The sequence below is a fragment of the Larus michahellis genome, chromosome 6, assembly GCF_964199755.1.
Source record: "Larus michahellis chromosome 6, bLarMic1.1, whole genome shotgun sequence".
Lineage (NCBI taxonomy): Eukaryota > Metazoa > Chordata > Aves > Charadriiformes > Laridae > Larus > Larus michahellis.
This window is the reverse complement of record NC_133901.1, coordinates 8,762,531-8,780,192: the sequence shown is the minus strand read 5'-3', so window position 1 is coordinate 8,780,192 and position 17,662 is coordinate 8,762,531. Positions and strand designations below refer to the sequence as shown.

The 17,662-nt window shown below is 39.8% G+C and overlaps 1 protein-coding gene across 4 annotated transcripts; it reads left to right on the top strand.

Moving 5' to 3' along the window:
- Positions 1-508: 508 nt before the first annotated feature.
- MLF1 (myeloid leukemia factor 1) lies at positions 509-17,456 on the top strand. Of its 4 annotated transcripts, none has more exons than XM_074591266.1 (8): positions 659-818; positions 6,075-6,237; positions 9,268-9,312; positions 11,698-11,784; positions 12,642-12,770; positions 13,857-14,016; positions 14,614-14,746; positions 15,314-17,456. In XM_074591266.1, exons 1-8 carry the CDS (start codon positions 772-774, stop codon positions 15,414-15,416), a joined length of 867 nt encoding a protein of 288 aa, XP_074447367.1. In that variant the 5' UTR covers positions 659-771; the 3' UTR covers positions 15,417-17,456. The 4 variants fall into 4 exon arrangements, with proteins under 4 accessions (XP_074447368.1, XP_074447367.1, XP_074447366.1 ...); XM_074591265.1 differs by having other exon boundaries at positions 660-818; positions 11,695-11,784; XM_074591267.1 differs by lacking the exon at positions 9,268-9,312 and having other exon boundaries at positions 509-818; positions 11,695-11,784.
- The last annotated feature ends 206 nt before the right edge of the window (positions 17,457-17,662 follow it).

Here is a 17,662-nt window from a genome sequence, read left to right as displayed (position 1 = left end):
GAGTGCTTAGCTGGTGCGGAGTGAAAGGCAATCCCGAGCCACACACGGCTGCGACAGCCACCCGCAGCCAGAGCAGCGACTGCGGTCACATAGCCTTCCTCCGTTCCGGCCTCAGTTTTCCCTCGCTGCTATATTTTTCCTGGAACTGCTACTCATGGCTGCTTTTCGCGTAGGCCGTTGATGCTTCCCACTGAGGTGCGGCTGCTCCTCCAAAGGCTCCCGCTCAGGCAAACGCCTGTTTTCCAGCCGCTGGGAAAGGGGAGGCAGCACAACACGGTCGCTTTATTTTACTGCCACCTACCGGAAAAAATACAGTAATTCTTTTTAAGACTGATAAGGACGCGGCAGCGGGGGGCAGCGGCCACCCGCAAATGCCTGACAGGAGCTGGGGTGGAGGCCGGGCCTGCTCCCGGCCGGGGCCTGCACCCCCACAAGCCACGCCGGGCCGGGCCGAGCCGGGCCCCGCCGCCTCGCCGGGGCTTGGGGAGCGGCAGCTCGAGGAGCAGCGTGGGGCTCCACGCGTACGGCTGCCCCCTCTCCCCGCCGGGCCCCGCAGCGGGCTCTGGGCCGAACCTTCTGGAGCGGGGCTGCGGCGGCGCCGGTTGCCACGGCAACGGCCACCCCCGCCGAGCCCCGCCCCGCTCGGCTTCGTCACCGCCGCGGCGGCCAGTGGGCGGGGCTCGCGGGCGTCACGTGGGGCAGCGGGTGCTGCCGCGAGGCGCTGGCGGGGCCGGTGGCGCTCACACTGCTCGCACCGTCCGAGTCGCAGCCATGTTCGGGGGCTTGGGGCGCTGCTTCGAGGAGGATCCCTTCTTCCGGTGAGGGGGCCGGCCAGGGTCTTCCCGCCGCCGGGGGAGACGGGTCGGGCTGGCGGGCGGCGGGCCTCGGGGCCCCAGCGCCGCGGGGGTCTGAGGGGGCGGCCGGGGTCTGAGGGGGCGGCCGGGGTCTGAGCGGGCGGCCGGGGTCTGAGCGGGCGGCCGGGAGGCCGCCGCCTGAGGGAGCGATTCGAGGGTCTTGTCGCCCCGTGCGGGGTTAAACCGCCGGTGTGGGTCACGGCCGTGCTTCTCTGGTTACCCCAAGCGAGCGAAGGTGCGGAGTGTCCTTTAAAGCTTTGTAGAGGTTAAATTCTTGCCAGTGATTTTAAACATCAGGGTCTTGTCTCTTACTCCCCTCTTCAGTAATGCTTGTAATATTTACTGTCTCACAGTGCAGCAAAAAACTTAATTTCTTAGTGACATCTACTGAGAAGAAATCTTCACCTCCGTTGCTTTGAGTTTCTTGAGTTTTGTTTTTTGAGTTTTGGTTTTCTCTTCAGTTTCTTAAAAAGTGGGCAGGTGCTGGATTCTAGCCTTTCTGGATTTATTTATTTTTTTTACTGTAGGCTGTCTGTGAGCTCCTGTTGTCAATGCACACGCTAAAGACCACACCGGGTGTTCTTGTGTTAAAACTGTGTAAGTGTGTGTGTGACATCAGTAAAGGCAAACTCTCTCCTTGTACCGATTTCCTGAACGGATGTCGATGCTTTGGCTCAGCAGATGTTTTTGTTTTTGTTTTTTTTTTAATTTCTATACCGCGGGCACAGTGGTTGTGCTGGGGGTAAAGCACATCTATGTTTTCAACCCTGAAATCAGTTTATTCCTGCTGGGAATCTTCTTTTGCCACTGGAACATAAATCTAAGTAGTGTTGTGTAAATGCTCCCATAGAGTGCTGAGATAGCCGAAACTGCTGAAGTATCTAGTCTGGCCCCACTTTGTGTCTTTTTGTCAGAAGCTGTAATCTGTAGCGGGTAAGACTGGGATCAGAGAACTCAGAGGAGTCTGAACGATTTTAGTAAGTACCACGTCTTTAGAAAAACTACATGGAGCTTAATTACAAGCAAAGATAAGGAGTAATGCAGGTGGGCGGACAAGGAGGGGTATCGCATCAGGCCTTGTGATGTGGGTTTGTTGACTGTATCTCTTAGTTACAGGATATTCTAGCTGAGGCTGCATTTGCACCTCTTAAAGGAGAATCTACTGCTTCGCTGCAAAAGCACGTTACTAGCGGTGGGACAGTTTCTAAAGCTGTGCAAGGTGGATTAGTACACTTGGTTTCTAGGAATATGCATGCTATTATAACAATTCACCTGTTGTGTGCAGGATACACTATGCAGAAAGTGCACTATGCAAATCCTCTGCATGAAATGAAAATAAAAAAGGAAATTCTTGTTTGTAGTAATTCGTAGTGTGCTTTTAAAATATCAGTTGCTCTCCTCTTATTTATTCATTTTTATTGTAGCTGCAGATGCAGTTTAAATTGGGGGGGGGTGGCGAGGGAAGATTACAGAAGATAAGAGGAAGGGAGTGTGTGTGAGAGAGATGAGAGAGACTGATACTGAGATTCATTTCCTTGGCACTGTCCTTGTAAGTCTGTTTTGCATATGGTTAAGGAAATCAGCTTATTACTTCAGATAAGATTAGCTTCCAAAATAGTGTAATACTGAGCTTCTGTTGCCTCAGAAGGAGAGGTTTTGACTGCTGAACTGGAAATAGTGCCTGGGTTAAAAGAAATGTCTCTGTGAGCAGCTGCCCTGGGGAAGTGCTGGTCAGTCAGCCAAGGGCTGCCCAGGCCCAGCTGAGTTTCATCCCAAATAGCCTGGACAGGTGCAGAAGTTGCATCTTCTCTGCCAAGTGCAGTTGGCATCTGTTTTAATTTACCAATGCTCAGCTCTTGTTTTATTGTTCCAGGTGTTATATCCAGTGTGTTTCTGCAATTTCAGGCTTACGCAACTTCCTAAGGGGAAAAAAATATATATATATAATAGCAAGTACAGTTTTCAAAAATAGTTAACTGAATTTATTGTTCTAGGACACTGATTGTCAACTGACCAGAAACATACACTCAAGTAAGGAATAACGTTGTGTTTTTACTGTAACACTGTGAAAGGTTTCAGCTGGAACATAGAGCCTTAAGCCTGAATCATACAAGAACTTACCAAGTGAGGTGCATCTTAGTGGAAATCCTCACTTGCATCTGTGTTAGCAGCATCAGCCTTTTAAATCTCTTTCTCTGTAGAGTAGACATACTTGTTTGAGACTGCAATGATCTGAGAGGCTGAACATTTTTGTTCCCTTTATTGATCCCTGCAAACACCTGAATGTCAGGTGAAGGTCAGATCAACTACTTATTAGATAAAATTTTGTTACTGCGGAATAATGGAACAACAAATGTATAAATCGTTTGTCTCCATTCAGGACTTAATTTTGAAAATAACTTACAGTGCTTAACACGTGAAAGGCACAAATTCCGTGTGCAAAACCCTTATAGAACCCCCTCTCTTCTTCCCCATCGCTCTTATGATATAATAGTGCAAAGTGTGCAGAAATATGTCTGTCTCATCAAAAGTATCTTCCCTCCCCAACCCTCCCTCTAAAAAAGGTCAGATTTTAAGTCAGATGTGATCAATAGTAATTGAAGTAGGACACATTCCACCTGTTGCCATCCTATAAAATCTGTGATTTGAACAAAGAATTTAAAATCTTGCATCCTCTACTGGGGAGACTTTGACTTGTTTTATATTTTTTTTTTTTTTCCTGTAAGGGTGACGTACTCCTTTTGTACTTTTGTAGTTATGGTTTGAATTTTAGTCATCAGAGCCATCAACGTGGTAGATCTTAATTCCTTGGAAACCTTGTCTTCCAGATAGATTCTCTGTTGACTTTCCGTTGGTTTTGCCCTACCGAAATAGTAGTATTTCTTTCGAGGCTTGACAACACTAGATTTTTTTCTTTTATGAATGGCTCCCTAAAATGTTCCTAGGGAATATATCTTACTTCCCCTATCTCTGATAGTAAGAAGCTGTACTTAAAAATTGTTTCACAGACCTTTTCTTTTTTTTTTTTTTTAAAAAAAAAAGCAGCAACAACAACAGAACTCCACTGTTTAAGATGCAGGTATGAGTGTATGAAATAGATGTAGTGGAGGGTGAAAGGCCAAGAGAAGCTGCCAAAGAAATTGAAATAAGGCAAAAAGGACAATTTCGGAAGGTATGAAGCATTATTTTATGTCAGGCGACATATATTACAGCATGTTACACACACTAAATTCAACCAGTTTTTAGTATCTATATTACATCTATGGAATCTTGTTTTGCATATGAGGTGCTGTAGATAGCTTATTTTATGAGTGTCCTACTGCTTTTGAACTGGAAGGGACTGGGAAGAAATTTTGTTATGCATAAGTTACTGGTGGAATACCATTCATATTTATTTGTGTTTTGATAACCAAACCTATCTGAAGTTTGTGGTGTCAAAACAGATTTGATGGAAGACTGCACATACTGTGGTAGTGCTTGTGTGCCTCCCTCATTTTGGCTTGTGTAGAGACTTTTTCCATCTGTTCTTCATCCTGTGAAAAGTGAGGGGACACTTGCTGTGTGCAAGCTGCTTATCACATTAGGACCGAAGTTAAAGCTAGTAGTCATGTGAGTGGGGTAGATTAGGGTCTGCTTAATGACAACGGTAAAACTACTTCTAAACTATAAAGGTCTGTCTGCATTGGAGTGAGTTAAGTATGTTGCAAAGCTTAAAGAGATATTGTTGGATTAAAAAATCGTGTTTGAAAATTAATCCAGCATTATGTTCGTAACCTTATTTCTTTTTCACTTAAAAAGGGGGGGGAAAAAAGCAACTTTAGCCCAAGAAGAGAAAGTGCAAAGCACAGAGATCAAAGTGGCCACATGGTGTGGAAACTAGCTTTTATGGGACTGGAGATAAGGGGTGGGGAGAACAGAAAAGCTGTTCAGGAGGCTTTCAAGAGACAATTGGGTCTTGAAGAAGTCAGAGGAACAGCCTGAAGCTTTTCTTCGTGGAGGATGAGATGTCATGGGAAAGGTTGCAGTGTCCTGGACAGAATGAGGGTATGAGGTGTCTGGGGAGTGCCAGGAAACTGATAGGAAGGAAGATGAGGTGCTATTAAGTCTAAGTAAACATACCTGGGAAATGACTGTTAATGTTAATAAAGTGCCTTTCAGCGGAATAGCAAAGGGGAAAATTAGACTGGAGATGAAGGAAGGAAATGAAGCATGTTTTTTGTATGAAGTAGTAATTTGTAGCCTTGGACCACAGGCAACAGTACTGATCATATATTGTGCTTCTGACAAAATAATATTTTGCTCCTCTTTTGGCCTCAGTTAGAAATATTTTGTTCTTGTCCAAATTAGAGAATGCAAAGAATTAAGTAAGTAATAATGGAGAGCAACTTCAGCAATGTTTTACCTGCAAGCCAAGCTTTGGGATTACTGATGGGGTTCTGTAGGATTCTGGAAACAGGTTGAGCGTTTAGAAAGAGGAGAAAAAAGGCGGGGTGAGAACTAACAGGAAAGCAAAAAGCCAGTAAGAATCCTTTTTCCTAAGCAAGCAAAAGGGATGCAAGAACATGATTCGTGGGAAAGGGAAGGCAAAGATGCAATAGTGGGTGACTAAATTAAAGGAGATGGAGCTGGCTTGAGTTTAGATGATGGTATACGTTTTTGAGGATGAGAAGTAGAATGGGAGTGACCAGAAAATAAATTTGGGGGCCGAGGGGAGGAATCTAGTGGGACACAATGGGTTCGGTGAGTAGTACTGTGCTAAGCTTTGGAAGATGAAAGTAAAGGAAAGGGCAGGGGGAGAATTCTTTAAATATCAGGGGTTGGAGGTAGAAGAAGTGATAATATAGGTCAGTTTTATAGTTCCTGGCAGACAGTAAACATAGTCTGGAGTGAAAGGTGGCTGCAAAGGATGGAATATTTTTGGAAAAGATGAGGAAAGACAAAAAGCAATATGGACACCCAAGAGCATGGGAGAGCAATGAAGACAGAAGAACTAAAACACCCAACTAACCTGCAAGATGGGAAGAAAAGTGAAAGAAGTGAGAGACTGTGAGGAACAGGAGATTACCCAGTTGGGTCCTATTAAGAAAAAAAAAAAAAAAGAATTTGAATAAAGAACCATATGGAATAATTTTAAAAATTGAGTTTTAAAAATTTCAGAGTCATTGTATGTAGCTCGGAATAAACTCCAATGACTTTCTATGTGAAATATCTCATTTTCAGTGATCCTTTTGCTGCGCACCATGAATATATGCGGCAGATGATGAGAAGCTTTTCTGATCCTTTTGGACGAGATCCATTTCTCAGTATAACAGATGGTGGGGAGAGAACAGTAGATCGAAGAGCACGCCAGGAATCTCAGGTTGCTGTAAGAGGAAATCGCAGAGTAAGTAGTTTCTTAATCTCTAAGGATTGCTACATGGAATTTGCATTTACTGGTAATTTAGTTGGCTTCACATTTCCATGTCTGTTAAACTTGGTCCAGTGGAAACAGAGACCTGGCTCAGTTATTGCAACCTTGGTCAGAGTGTTTCAGCACGGAGTAAAATGTGAATAATCTCTCTCTTTTGGTTCCTTAATGGCCTGTTACTTGACACTAACAAACTTCTGTTAGCACTAATAACAAGTCCGTATGTTATTGAACGTTGAATATACAATATTCTATGAAACAAACTAAACATATTTGTCAAATGTTTGGTTTAATAAATACTATGTAATAAATGTTTCTATTACAGAAAGGCATTAAAACTGTCCAATGACAGAGCCTTCTCTGAACACTTACTTCCTTTTCATGCTAACTTTACTGAAAAAAATACCTTGATATGTTTATGCCTTCATTTTGCACTTTAGTATCTTTTGTCTAGGTATTTATGTTAGTTTGATTTAACACAAACCTGTGTTTCAAACACTTAAATAGTATTTACACAGATATATTAAACCTGTTTCAATTTCGCAACTGTGAATAAAGGCTTTGCATTCTGTATTTGGTCTGATTCTTAATGTTTTCTCTAGATATAAGACTGTAAGAATTAAAGGTCAGGGAAAATGATACAAAACCTAGTATTTCTGTAAACTACCACTGAAACTGAGAAGCTGGCAATGACCTGTGTTTTACATAAAGTATCTTTTCAGCTCTCTGGGCATGCAGGACAACTATATCTTAGGCTTCCTTATCTAATTGCTGTGTTTAGAGAGGATATATGTTTGAAGTTGGTTCCTTTCCCTCCACCAGGCTAAACATTTTGCAGCTGAATGATCTCTTACTATAATGAACCACACTAGATTTTAAAAAACAGTTGGAAGACAAAACAGATTACAAGGGCTTGTGGAACTCAGCCAGCTTTGGTGGTGGTTGTTCAAGCCTAGATAGTTAGAGCTTAATAAGCATAGCTGAAACACGGACTGTCACCTACAAGTCAAAAGGGTAACTGTCAGATTCTTTCCTCTGTGCTCATACATTGCCAGTTAGTTTCAAATATAGATGTTGCTGTATCTAATTAGGGCACGATCTTTCCTTTACTGAAGCAGATTCTTAGGCCTTGGTTCAATAGATGCATAAAACCAGATCAGACTTCTTATCCTTTAGAAAATGTTAAACCTTACTCTAGTATCTTGAGGGGTTTGTATCCCTTGGTTTTGGCAGTGGGGAAAAATGTAAGGCATAGAAAACCTTTATCTGTGGTTACAGAGGGGAGTTAAAGGTGCAAGAGTGCTGTGTTATTTTGATAAGCACAAAAGAATTCCACACCTGCTAAAATCTTTCCAGTATCTTTTAATCTTCCTCATGTTTCACCTAAGAGTTGTCAGATGTCACGGCAGACTCAACACTGATTATTTGAGCCTTGTTGTAGTCTCAAACTGCTTTTACTGGCTTCCCTCAAGAGATTATTCAAACACTTAAAATAATTAGATTTTTATGTAAGAAAAGATGGATATCTTTACTACCATGTAAGATATACTTTGTTAAAATTACTCATACTGATTACTGGTGTTGTAATTCAATGTTTAGTAAACTATAGCCTGCCTAAAACTACTTTGCAAGGAACAGAATTTCTTGCAACACCTCAATGTGCATCAATATAGCATTCAAATTTGAAAATGCTTTTCCTTTCTCAAAGAGGTTTGCAGTGTCAACTTTTAGCCTTTTGGAGGGAGGGAAGGAGGAGGAAAGGATACAAGGAGGAGGAGGATTGGGGTAAAACAACTTAAGAGATACCATCATTCGGTTTTGTTTGGATATCTCATCGTAATGTATCTTGGGCAACTATTTAACAGCTTTTAGGATGTATTCTAAAATAGAGTTTATAAACTTTTTATGACTAACAACTTTATTCTTTCTGAGGATATCCTTTTGCACTTGGTATATTCTTTCCTGCCACTACATATTAAACAGAACTGCAATCAGAGTTCATAAAGGTATTCAAGAATCTGGTAATTCCTTTCTTTTGTACTTAGTTATTGTAAAGTGCTTGGTAGTTCTGTCTAACCAGTCTTTCTTTAGGTAGGCTTTTATATATCTCTCCCATCTTTGTTTCCTGGAAACATCAGTGTGTTTTCCAGCATCTCATATAGGGATATTCAATATCAGTTGGTCAGACAGAAACTGTATTTGCTGGTGTTTATAGTTACAGCTATTTATACAACTGCAGAAGAATATAATTTGCTCACGGGGTATTTGTCTCCATGTGGTTCTGTATATGATTATAGATTTACCTAGAACTTCTTTGCAATGACCTTTGAAACTGCTGACAAGCTAGACTTCCTTTTGTTTATCACAAGGGATGTATGGATATTTTACAGAAATATCTTTTTATATTTACATTAATCTCTAGTAATACCTAAAGAGTGCTTGCAAACAGGTCAGCTGCATCACTTAATTTTTTTAAGCTCTAAAATTGTATGCCAGCCTTCTGAAATTTAATTACATAAATTTACGTTAAAGGAACTATTGATTTGTTAATTTTAATCAACTTTCATTGATGGGGCTCTGTTGCATAAGTAGAATGAAGTGTTTTCAGAAAAGTGGGTGATGTCTGAAGCACCGTGTCACGTTTTAAATAATTTTAATACAGAGGTTGCTATGGTATACAAATGTTTCTCAACTTCTAGCTTTAAGTACTTTTAGTACATACATATGGGTATGACTTATTAAGTGTGGTGACAGCTATCAGTTTCCAATATCATTAGTATAAACATACTACTTCCATATACCCAGAGACTACTTCATATTATATTGTTGTAGCACATTGTAAATTACCAAGGTCCACTTCAGTGACTGTTTTTATTTGATCGGAAATGTTTAATCACCTGCTGTATATGAAAGTGCACTATGAAAGTGTACTGTATATGAAAATTACTTTTGCTGTGTTTGGTAACAAGTGTAATAACTAAAAGATGCTGGTCCTTTTTCTTCCAGGCAACAAGCTACTCCCTCATGCCCTTTGCAGGCTTTGGTAGAGTGGTTAGTATCCCAGGAGCAATAACCCTTGTAGCTCTTCCTAGCATGTGTATACTGTCTGCATAACTAAAGCATGGGCAAAGGCTAGTCTCAGTGTGCTTGTGAACTGCTCTTGGTGGTGTTTAGATACATGGAACAATATAATTCAAGAAAGATTTCTTTTATTTAAAATTATTTTTTTGTTATTAAATGAAAATGCTGGGGTAGACTAAATATGCTGATATCAAGACTGGAAAAGTTAATACTTAGCAGCTGGCTTTTCTACTTGGCATGTGTCCATTGGTGTTTGATGGATATGCATGAAATAATCCCTGGAGACAGACTCCAAACTTCTGAGTTTTGCCTGTAGATGGATGCTAGTGGCTTGGAGTGTGTTTGCGTCTGTGATAACGATAAGACCTGTAGCACTGGTCACAGCTAAGACAGGCCAGCTTCTGGAGACAGAATTTCCCGTGGAACTGGGCTTGGAATGGTTTTCAGCTGTGGTTTGTTGGGGTCTCTGGAATACCTTGTAAAAGATAAGTAAAAAGTACCTGAGGAAAACCAAGTTTATTGTTATGACCCTTATGGAGGTTTTTGCTTCCTTTGGAAGTCTTTAAAGAATCCTCAGATTGAAAACCAGTAGCTTAGAGTGTGGCTCTCGCTTGCAGAGCAGGTAAAAATAAGCATGGGTCTTTGAATTTTCAGATGTAAAAGCATTACTTGTTCAGTTATATATTTGAGGCACAAACTGGCAACTTGCTGTATGCAAAAAGTGTATTAGCTACTCAAAGTTCTTCTGCTATTAACTGCACAGGCTATGGTTTTACTCCCCTTGCCCCAATCTATGGCACGTAATTCCATAGTTACAGCTGATTACTATGTAATGTCACTGGTCAGCGTCCAGACTTCTAACTGTAGAAGGCAGTTCTCTGGAGTTACTGACACTTGCAATGATTTGATGCCCTAAATTGTCTACAGTTATTGCACAGAGGTTTTTATAGCCCTTAAGGACTCGGTTTTCTTGCTACTCAAGAAACAAATTGAAGATTTTCTATACCTGAATTTTACTTAGTTTTGTGCTTAAACTGCAGGTTTTATTTTTAAACTTTTAAATACATAACTATTTACATGAATTTATTTAAATTTAATTCTATATATTTCCAGTAGTTGGAGGAACGTGGGGTGTTTGCTATTGTAATTAGCATCCTGGTATTTCGTAGCGCCTTAGCAGTGCAAAGGGCTGCTATGTGCAGCCCAGCAGCCTGCCTTTTCCCAAAGCTGCTGGGTTTTGCAGAGCCCTTGGGAGCTGTTTTCCGTGCTTTTCTCATGGCCTCATACGTACCTATGGACCAGCTCGTGGTGGTGGCACAGCGGTTCTCCTGGGAAGCAGCAACGTGTATGTGTGTCTAAAGCTCGCCAAACAATCAGTGTGTGGTGTTTGCACTTAACTAGTGCACTCCAACCAGAGCTGCTCATGTCGGAAACCAGGAGCCCGGTAGGGAGTTTGAAAGGGTCCTGAGGAAAAGTCCATAGTAGGAGACAAAAGGCATGGTGAAAGTCATCTTTATCTTCACCACCTGCTGCACTGGAGAGGAGCCCAGAGGAGGAAGCTCATTTGGGACAACATTGCTGTCTTCCCAGATGGTCACTTAAAGTTCACCCTTTCCCTACTTACTGTCTCCCTGTCTCTGTATTTTGCTTTGTTTTCTTGCAAAGGAAGCTTTCATCAGTATATGCCATCAGCTACAGATCCTATTAAAAAAATTCTGTACATGTCAACCTGTCTTAGTATCTATCCTTCATGCAACACTGTATCTTCTGCTTTCATGTAAAAATAACGAATGAATGTTTTGTTGAATACATCTATAGCATGAAGTAATTAAGCTGCCATTAAAATACCAAGTTATGGTTCTCTGATTTTTCCACAGTGCCCTTTTATGAGTAATGTACACTACTCCTGCAAAAGAACAGCTGTGTCCGCTGGGATGCGTTTTCAATGCGATTCCATGTGCATTAAGGGATTTGCATAATAGAGATAATTTGATCTTCAATAGGTTATAAGCTATGGAGAGTCATATAGTACTTTTTACAGCAGAAGCTATTTAGGTTAGAAGATATATGAAAATACTTCTTGTAAATTGGCCACAAAATGAGCTTATTTTTAATATTTGAGTGTCAAATCTTCCACGTCTGTCTTTCTAATATCTCCAATCAAGCTCCCCATGCTAGCTTTCAATTTTTCATTTGAAAAGGTGCACTTTAGCTTGTCTATGTGTGTGAATTGCAGTCTGTAAAAACCATTTTTGATGGTCTGATTTGCATTAAAAACGCACATAAAAAAAACAGCCTCAGAACTTGAAGAGCCAGAAGGCTTTGTTTTAATTTTCATGTCTTTGCTTTTAGCAGGATGCAGATTTTGGGGAACCTTTTTTTGCAATGGACAGGATGATGTCAAATATGAGAAACAGTATGCTGGAAATGCAAAGAAAATTTGTAAGTTTTTTTAAAATGTGTTCTAAAATTAATTGTATTGGAGAATGATAGTTATTTAAAATATTACTCAGTCTTACCAAGAAAAAGGTTACTAGTCTCAAGCACATAGTAAAACTTTATTTTTTTTTCCCCAGACTATATTGTGGTTGTTATTCTCTATGTTGTCACTAATTATTTCCTAACAATACTTTAAATGTATGCTTGATTCTCTAGGGCTTAGAACTGCTGTAAGTTATCTGGTTAGCTGTTGCCAGAGCTGACACCTTAAGTGAAGAAGCAGTTTAAAGTGTTACCGTGCACTTAAAAACAAAACCACAAACTCCTAAATGCCACCCTGCATATGGACTTTCCTCTGATTTTGTTTTCAGGGCTGCTTCTTTCTTCATAGTCTTTGAAGATAATGCTGGTATCTATTAAGTGTTGCTGAGTATATTTACTGTGTTTTATTGGCCTCGTAAAATGGCTTGTAACCATTGTTGCTCAAGTCCTATTTCACCTGAATTCTTTACACACCTTGTTATATGCTGTATGTGGCAAGACCGATGTTATAGTTTATTCATTACTAAACTATGCCAGGGCAAACGTTTGAGCAGTTGCTTATTGCTGCCCATGCTTTTTATCTGTTGTCATGTTTCCTGGCATGGGGAGACCTGTGGCCAGACAAGGCTTGGACTAGAGTGGGAGCATATCAAATGCCAAAGTCTATTCCCAACAGGCCATATCGGCAGTGCCAGGACTGGGGGTTAATTTTTTCAGGGGGATATTCTTTTTCATTATAAGATAGTCTCAGAATGTAAGAAGTACCTATTATCCACAAGTTTTAACTTTTATTAATAAGAAGTCTACATTGCTTGTAGGATGACCTATCCATCCATCCAGATGCACACACATTCAGCTCCTCCTCTGTGATGACATACTCCAAAGTAGGTGATGAACCACCAAAAGTTTTCCAGGCTTCGGCTCAGACACGCACCGCTCCAGGAGGTGTAAGTAGTGCTGAGATGCAACAAAAAGGTGGTATGTAATTATTAGAATCGAAGCTCATTTATACTAAACCAGTTTCCTGCAGGTTCTTTTTACTGGAGACAGTTACTATTATAATTTAGAAAAATATATGTCTGTTTAAATATCGCTCTATATTAAAGGCTTCTTAAGCTAAAGTGCGATTTTGTTCCTTGTAATTTGTATGCTTCTAAGTATATGTCTAAATAAATTGTATGCCTATCAAAGACTGGAAAAATTGAGTGCCAGAACAGCTGATTCTTCAAGGCGGTCTCCAGTGTCTTTCCCTTTGCTGTAATTAATCCTCTTCTTGCACATTTAAAATTCTGTCTAAAATATAGGAGAGCAAGAGGCAGTCTATTTATGCAAAATGTGGCTTCAAATCATCCCCTTTACTCGGGCACTTTTAAAAGCTTACGTAACGCTTCAGATGGAGATGCCCTTTCATTGACTTCCTCGCAGCTGTTGCGTCTAATTCTGCTAAGAAATTTGAATTTGAATTTGAACCCTGAAGCAAGGTTCATGAAAGACTATATGTGAGCAGTAAAGGCCGTTGAGCATGATTGGCTGTGGGTTATGTTCAAGCTCAAGCAGACACTCAGTTATCAAAAAGGTTCTAATAATAATACCTATGAACACAGTGATAAGTGGTTGCCTGGGTTTCAAGCCAGTCAACATGACAACCTAGTAATTAGTTGTCCCTTCATGCTGAGAATATTGGCATCGGCTGTTATTCGTTCTGTTGTCAAGGAGAATGTCAAGAAGACTTGTCTGTGTGTAGTATATTTAGATTAGGCTTATTTTTCCCCAACAATTAATATCCAGTATTGTACGTTACTTAAGGAGTTTAGGTTTTCTTGTTTAATCTTCCTGCGTGTTGGCAGAAAGAAAATAGACTTGATCTGTGCTTTATTGGTGTATTTTCAGCCAACACGGTAGATGAGACAATTGGAGAAGCCTGTAAAACCTAACCTTTTCAAAACAAAGATATAAAAACTTTGGGGAAGAAAACTGGAATTTTTAAAAAACTTCTGGTTTTGGTTGAAAGAACACTTCCCTCTTTTGTACAGGTTAAGGAGACAAGAAAAGCACTCAGGGATTCTGAAAGTGGACTACAAAAAATGGCTATTGGTCATCATATTCATGATCGTGCTCACGTCATTAAAAAATCAAAGAACAGCAAGACTGGTGATGAAGAAATGAATCAAGAATTCATCAACCTGGATGAAAGTATGTCTTTTTATGCAGTTCTCTAATGGGCTTTACACTGTTGTTTCACGTACCAATTCTGAAGTTCCAGCTTCAGACATCTTAAAAGGGACTGTTTTTCAGACAATCTGCAAGTCTGCAAATCAAGTTTCCACAGTTGATATAAATTTGGACAAACTAAGTTAAAGTAACTAGTTAGACTTGAACATGTGTTACAATGCCTTAGGTACTGTTTGTTTGTACAGTAGCTGCTCATATTTGGAAGTACTTTTAATGTTTTATGGTTTCAATCAAACTTTTAACAGAATTTTACTACTTGCTGTGTGTTTGTGGCTAACATAAAATAGATATTTAAGAAATGTGTGGTTAAAATGTGAATATACTTCTACAACACAGTGACTTTCAGGTTTTTTGTTTTTATCTTCTGAACGTAATCTTACTGCAGTGAGCTTTTAGTTGTCTTTTACAGATCCCCTAGAAATAGTTTGTGGGCCATGTGGAAAGTCACAGACCACAAGTTTAAAAAACACTGTTCAAAAAACCTGATTTCCATTTCATGTTTTTTCCTATCTTGCTTGCATTTATTAAAAATAAAAGCAAACTCTAACTGTTTTTCAGCTGAGGCCCGGACCTTTGATGAGGAGTGGCAGAAAGAGATTATGAAGTTCAAGCCATCTAGGACTAGATGCAATTTAGAAGCTCCAAAGTACAGAAGTATTCATCACATACCCAAGGAAGATGGATCACGAAGGTAAAAATAGTTTCCTACCAGAATTAAGGAAATGCTAGAAACAGAATGAAAATCCAATTCGGAAGCAATCTGTTTATGAACAAACAATGCTTACTGGCAGTCTGAGGAGAAATAGAATCATAGAGTGGTTTAGGTTGGAAGGGACCTTAAAGACCATCCAGTTCCACCCCCCTGCCCTGGGCAGGGACACCTCCCACCAGACCAGGTTGCTCCAAGCCCCATCCAGCCTGGCCTTGAACCCCTCCAGGGATGGGGCAGCCACAGCTTCTCTGGGCAACCTGGGCCAGGGGCTCACCACCCTCACAGTCAAGAATTTCTTCCTGAAATGGCATGGTTTATTGCTCCTTTTCTCATGATGCCACAATAAACAGTATAAGGCAGTATTTTGTTAACTAAATTTTGAAGAAATATAGTATTTTTGACTTTGAAAATTACTTAATGAATTGATAAGCTAAAATGGTGAGTGTTTTTTATGGAGAAATATGGTGATGCTCTTAGCTCAGTTATGCACAAATGTTGTACAAGTATCATATGGTGGTTGTGATTTTTTGTTGTTGTTTGTTTCAGAGAGAAACCACTTGCAGTTGCAGGTTCCAGGGAGCCCAGAGCTTCTTTGGAGAATCTCAGTGTGAAAGGAACACACGTCCCCATCAAAAGGGGCAAAAAATAAATTGCTTCCATTCTCCATTTGAATGGAGTTTCTTCAGAGGAGATAATGGTGCTGCATTGCTTATGTTCATATAAGTATACACGTATATATGACCAATCTCTGTTTTTTGTTTTAGGAAGTATTAGCGTGCCTTGCTACTCCGATCTTTTGACAACTTACTGTTCTTGAAAACTTCAGATCCTTGGTTAAACTATCTAGTTCCAGTAAATTAAAAAACTGACAACCTTCCACTTAAAAGCACTTTAATGAATTATCACTAATTCTGGGGTGGGATGTTTGTGTTGGTTTTTTTTTAAAAAAAAAAAAAAAAGCTTTGATTAGCAAGATTTTTCTACTAGAACTGCACCAGTCTTAGACTTTTTATTAAGCCTGGTAATGAAACTACTTTTTTCCCACACTCTGTAACTTGGACAGAAAGTAAATTCTCTCTTTAGTTTGTGTGGCTGAAGTAATTATTAATGTTCTAGGTTATACAGCAATTAATAGCAATTTGAAAGCACTGTAGTCCCTATATATATATCTATCTTTAAAATCATATTTAAATTGTTATAGAATTCCCAGATTCACCTTGATTTTTAATATGAAGAAAAGTGAGAGGAATACTAGAATGACAAATACTTCAAGTAAGTTTTCGTTTATCAGCATTCTTATGTTCATAAGCTCGGCTTGCACCTCTTCTTTTCTGTGCCTAGACTGTCAGTTTTGTACTTCTGATTCCTGGTGTGTTTCCTCTGGAGGTGGCCCACTATTTTTCATTCTTGAAGATTCTCTGTAGTAGCTTTCAATTATTCTGTAATAATGCCACTGTGTCTCCAATCCCAGCTGTAACTATTAGTTATTAATCAGAAAAATATGTGGGAGAAATTGGTTGAGTGGGCAGTAGTTTAACTGGATAAGGAATGATTACACCATTTCTTCTGCTTTAAAAAGCTAAAAGAGCCCTGCATGCAGGAAACCATTTCCCCCCACAGCTGAGATGAGATGTGTTTGTAAATCTAACGCTTGATCTCCCTTGACCTTGTTGTTATTGTTTGGTTAAAGAGCCTGCTGTTCTAGAGGAAAGCCAACTGTGTGACTGAGAACACAAAATGTCTTTGTATTGCAAGCGTTAAGTTTGTGTGCTGTTTTTTAATGCAGAATTGATCCCCATGTTGTAGCGTACATAACTTCTGTAGACTATACCATAATAGCATTAGCACTGTAGCATATTTCAAGGCTAAAACATTCTAAAATAGCCTTTAAAAAGGCACTATTTATATTCTAAAAGAAAATGTTTAGTAAGTCAAGATTAATATTTGTTTGTCCAAAAAGGAGGTGGCCTTTAAATCCTGTCTTTCTGCAGGTTCCCCAGATTATTTAATTCTGTGTTTATTAATGTGCAAAAAGAATAAAAAGTACTTTTGTTAAACTCTGACAAGGGAAAGACAGTTGTTTATTTGCTTGTTTAATGCAATGGTCTCTTCCCGTTGGAGCAAATACTAGTGGCAGTAAGTTTATACAATTGAACCATCCTACGGGCAGTCGAGGTAAGGGCGTGCTAAGGGGGTGGCAACCTCTGACAGAAGGACAGGCTGAAACGGGGGGAGATCACAGTCCGGCTTGCCAGAACCCTGAATCTAAAGGATGCTTTTACTCCTTAAAAAGTAAGAGTACAACTCTAGGGCCTGATCTTCCATACACTGAAGCCAACGTGGATTTTGCAATAAATGTCACTGAGAATGTAAGGGCATGGAGGCATTTTCCAGGTACGTCACTAAAACTTCCCTGTAATAAACAGCAGAAAAGTTTTTTTTCATTTGGCAATTTCAAAAGAAACCTTTGATTTGGGAGATGCTGCTTTACTAAGATTAAAAATCATCATACGTATACATAATCAATAAAACAAGTCAAGTATATATGTAGTGTAAAGAGGCTAATATTCATTACAGATTATTCTGTTATGCAAAACAACGCTCTAAAATGTAAGGCAAAAGAAATTGTTCTATGTAGAAGCATCTCAAACTGTAATTCTTTATTAAAGTTATTTATTATTTATGGTTATTGTTTGGCTTACTCTATATCACAAAAGGACTTGTGCATTATTTATTTTGGGCTGCTTTGAAACATTCCCATATGAGACACCAATAGCAACACAATGAGGGAAAAATATGCGCCTCAGTTTCCAGAAGGGAAACATGCATTTACCACAAAAAAAGTTTATTAAAAGGAAGCAGATGGGGGTGGAACTTGAGTCTGGTGCTGGCTGG

Bases quoted from the DNA above. Each gene is read 5' to 3' on its own strand.
- MLF1 (XM_074591265.1), top strand. From the start codon at position 772: ATGTTCGGGGGCTTGGGGCGCTGCTTCGAGGAGGATCCCTTCTTCCG. The intron at 12,771-13,856 runs GTAAGTAGTGCT...TCTTTTGTACAG, and splicing joins CACGCACCGCTCCAGGAGGT to GTTAAGGAGACAAGAAAAGC. The intron at 14,017-14,613 runs GTATGTCTTTTT...ACTGTTTTTCAG, and splicing joins ATTCATCAACCTGGATGAAA to CTGAGGCCCGGACCTTTGAT.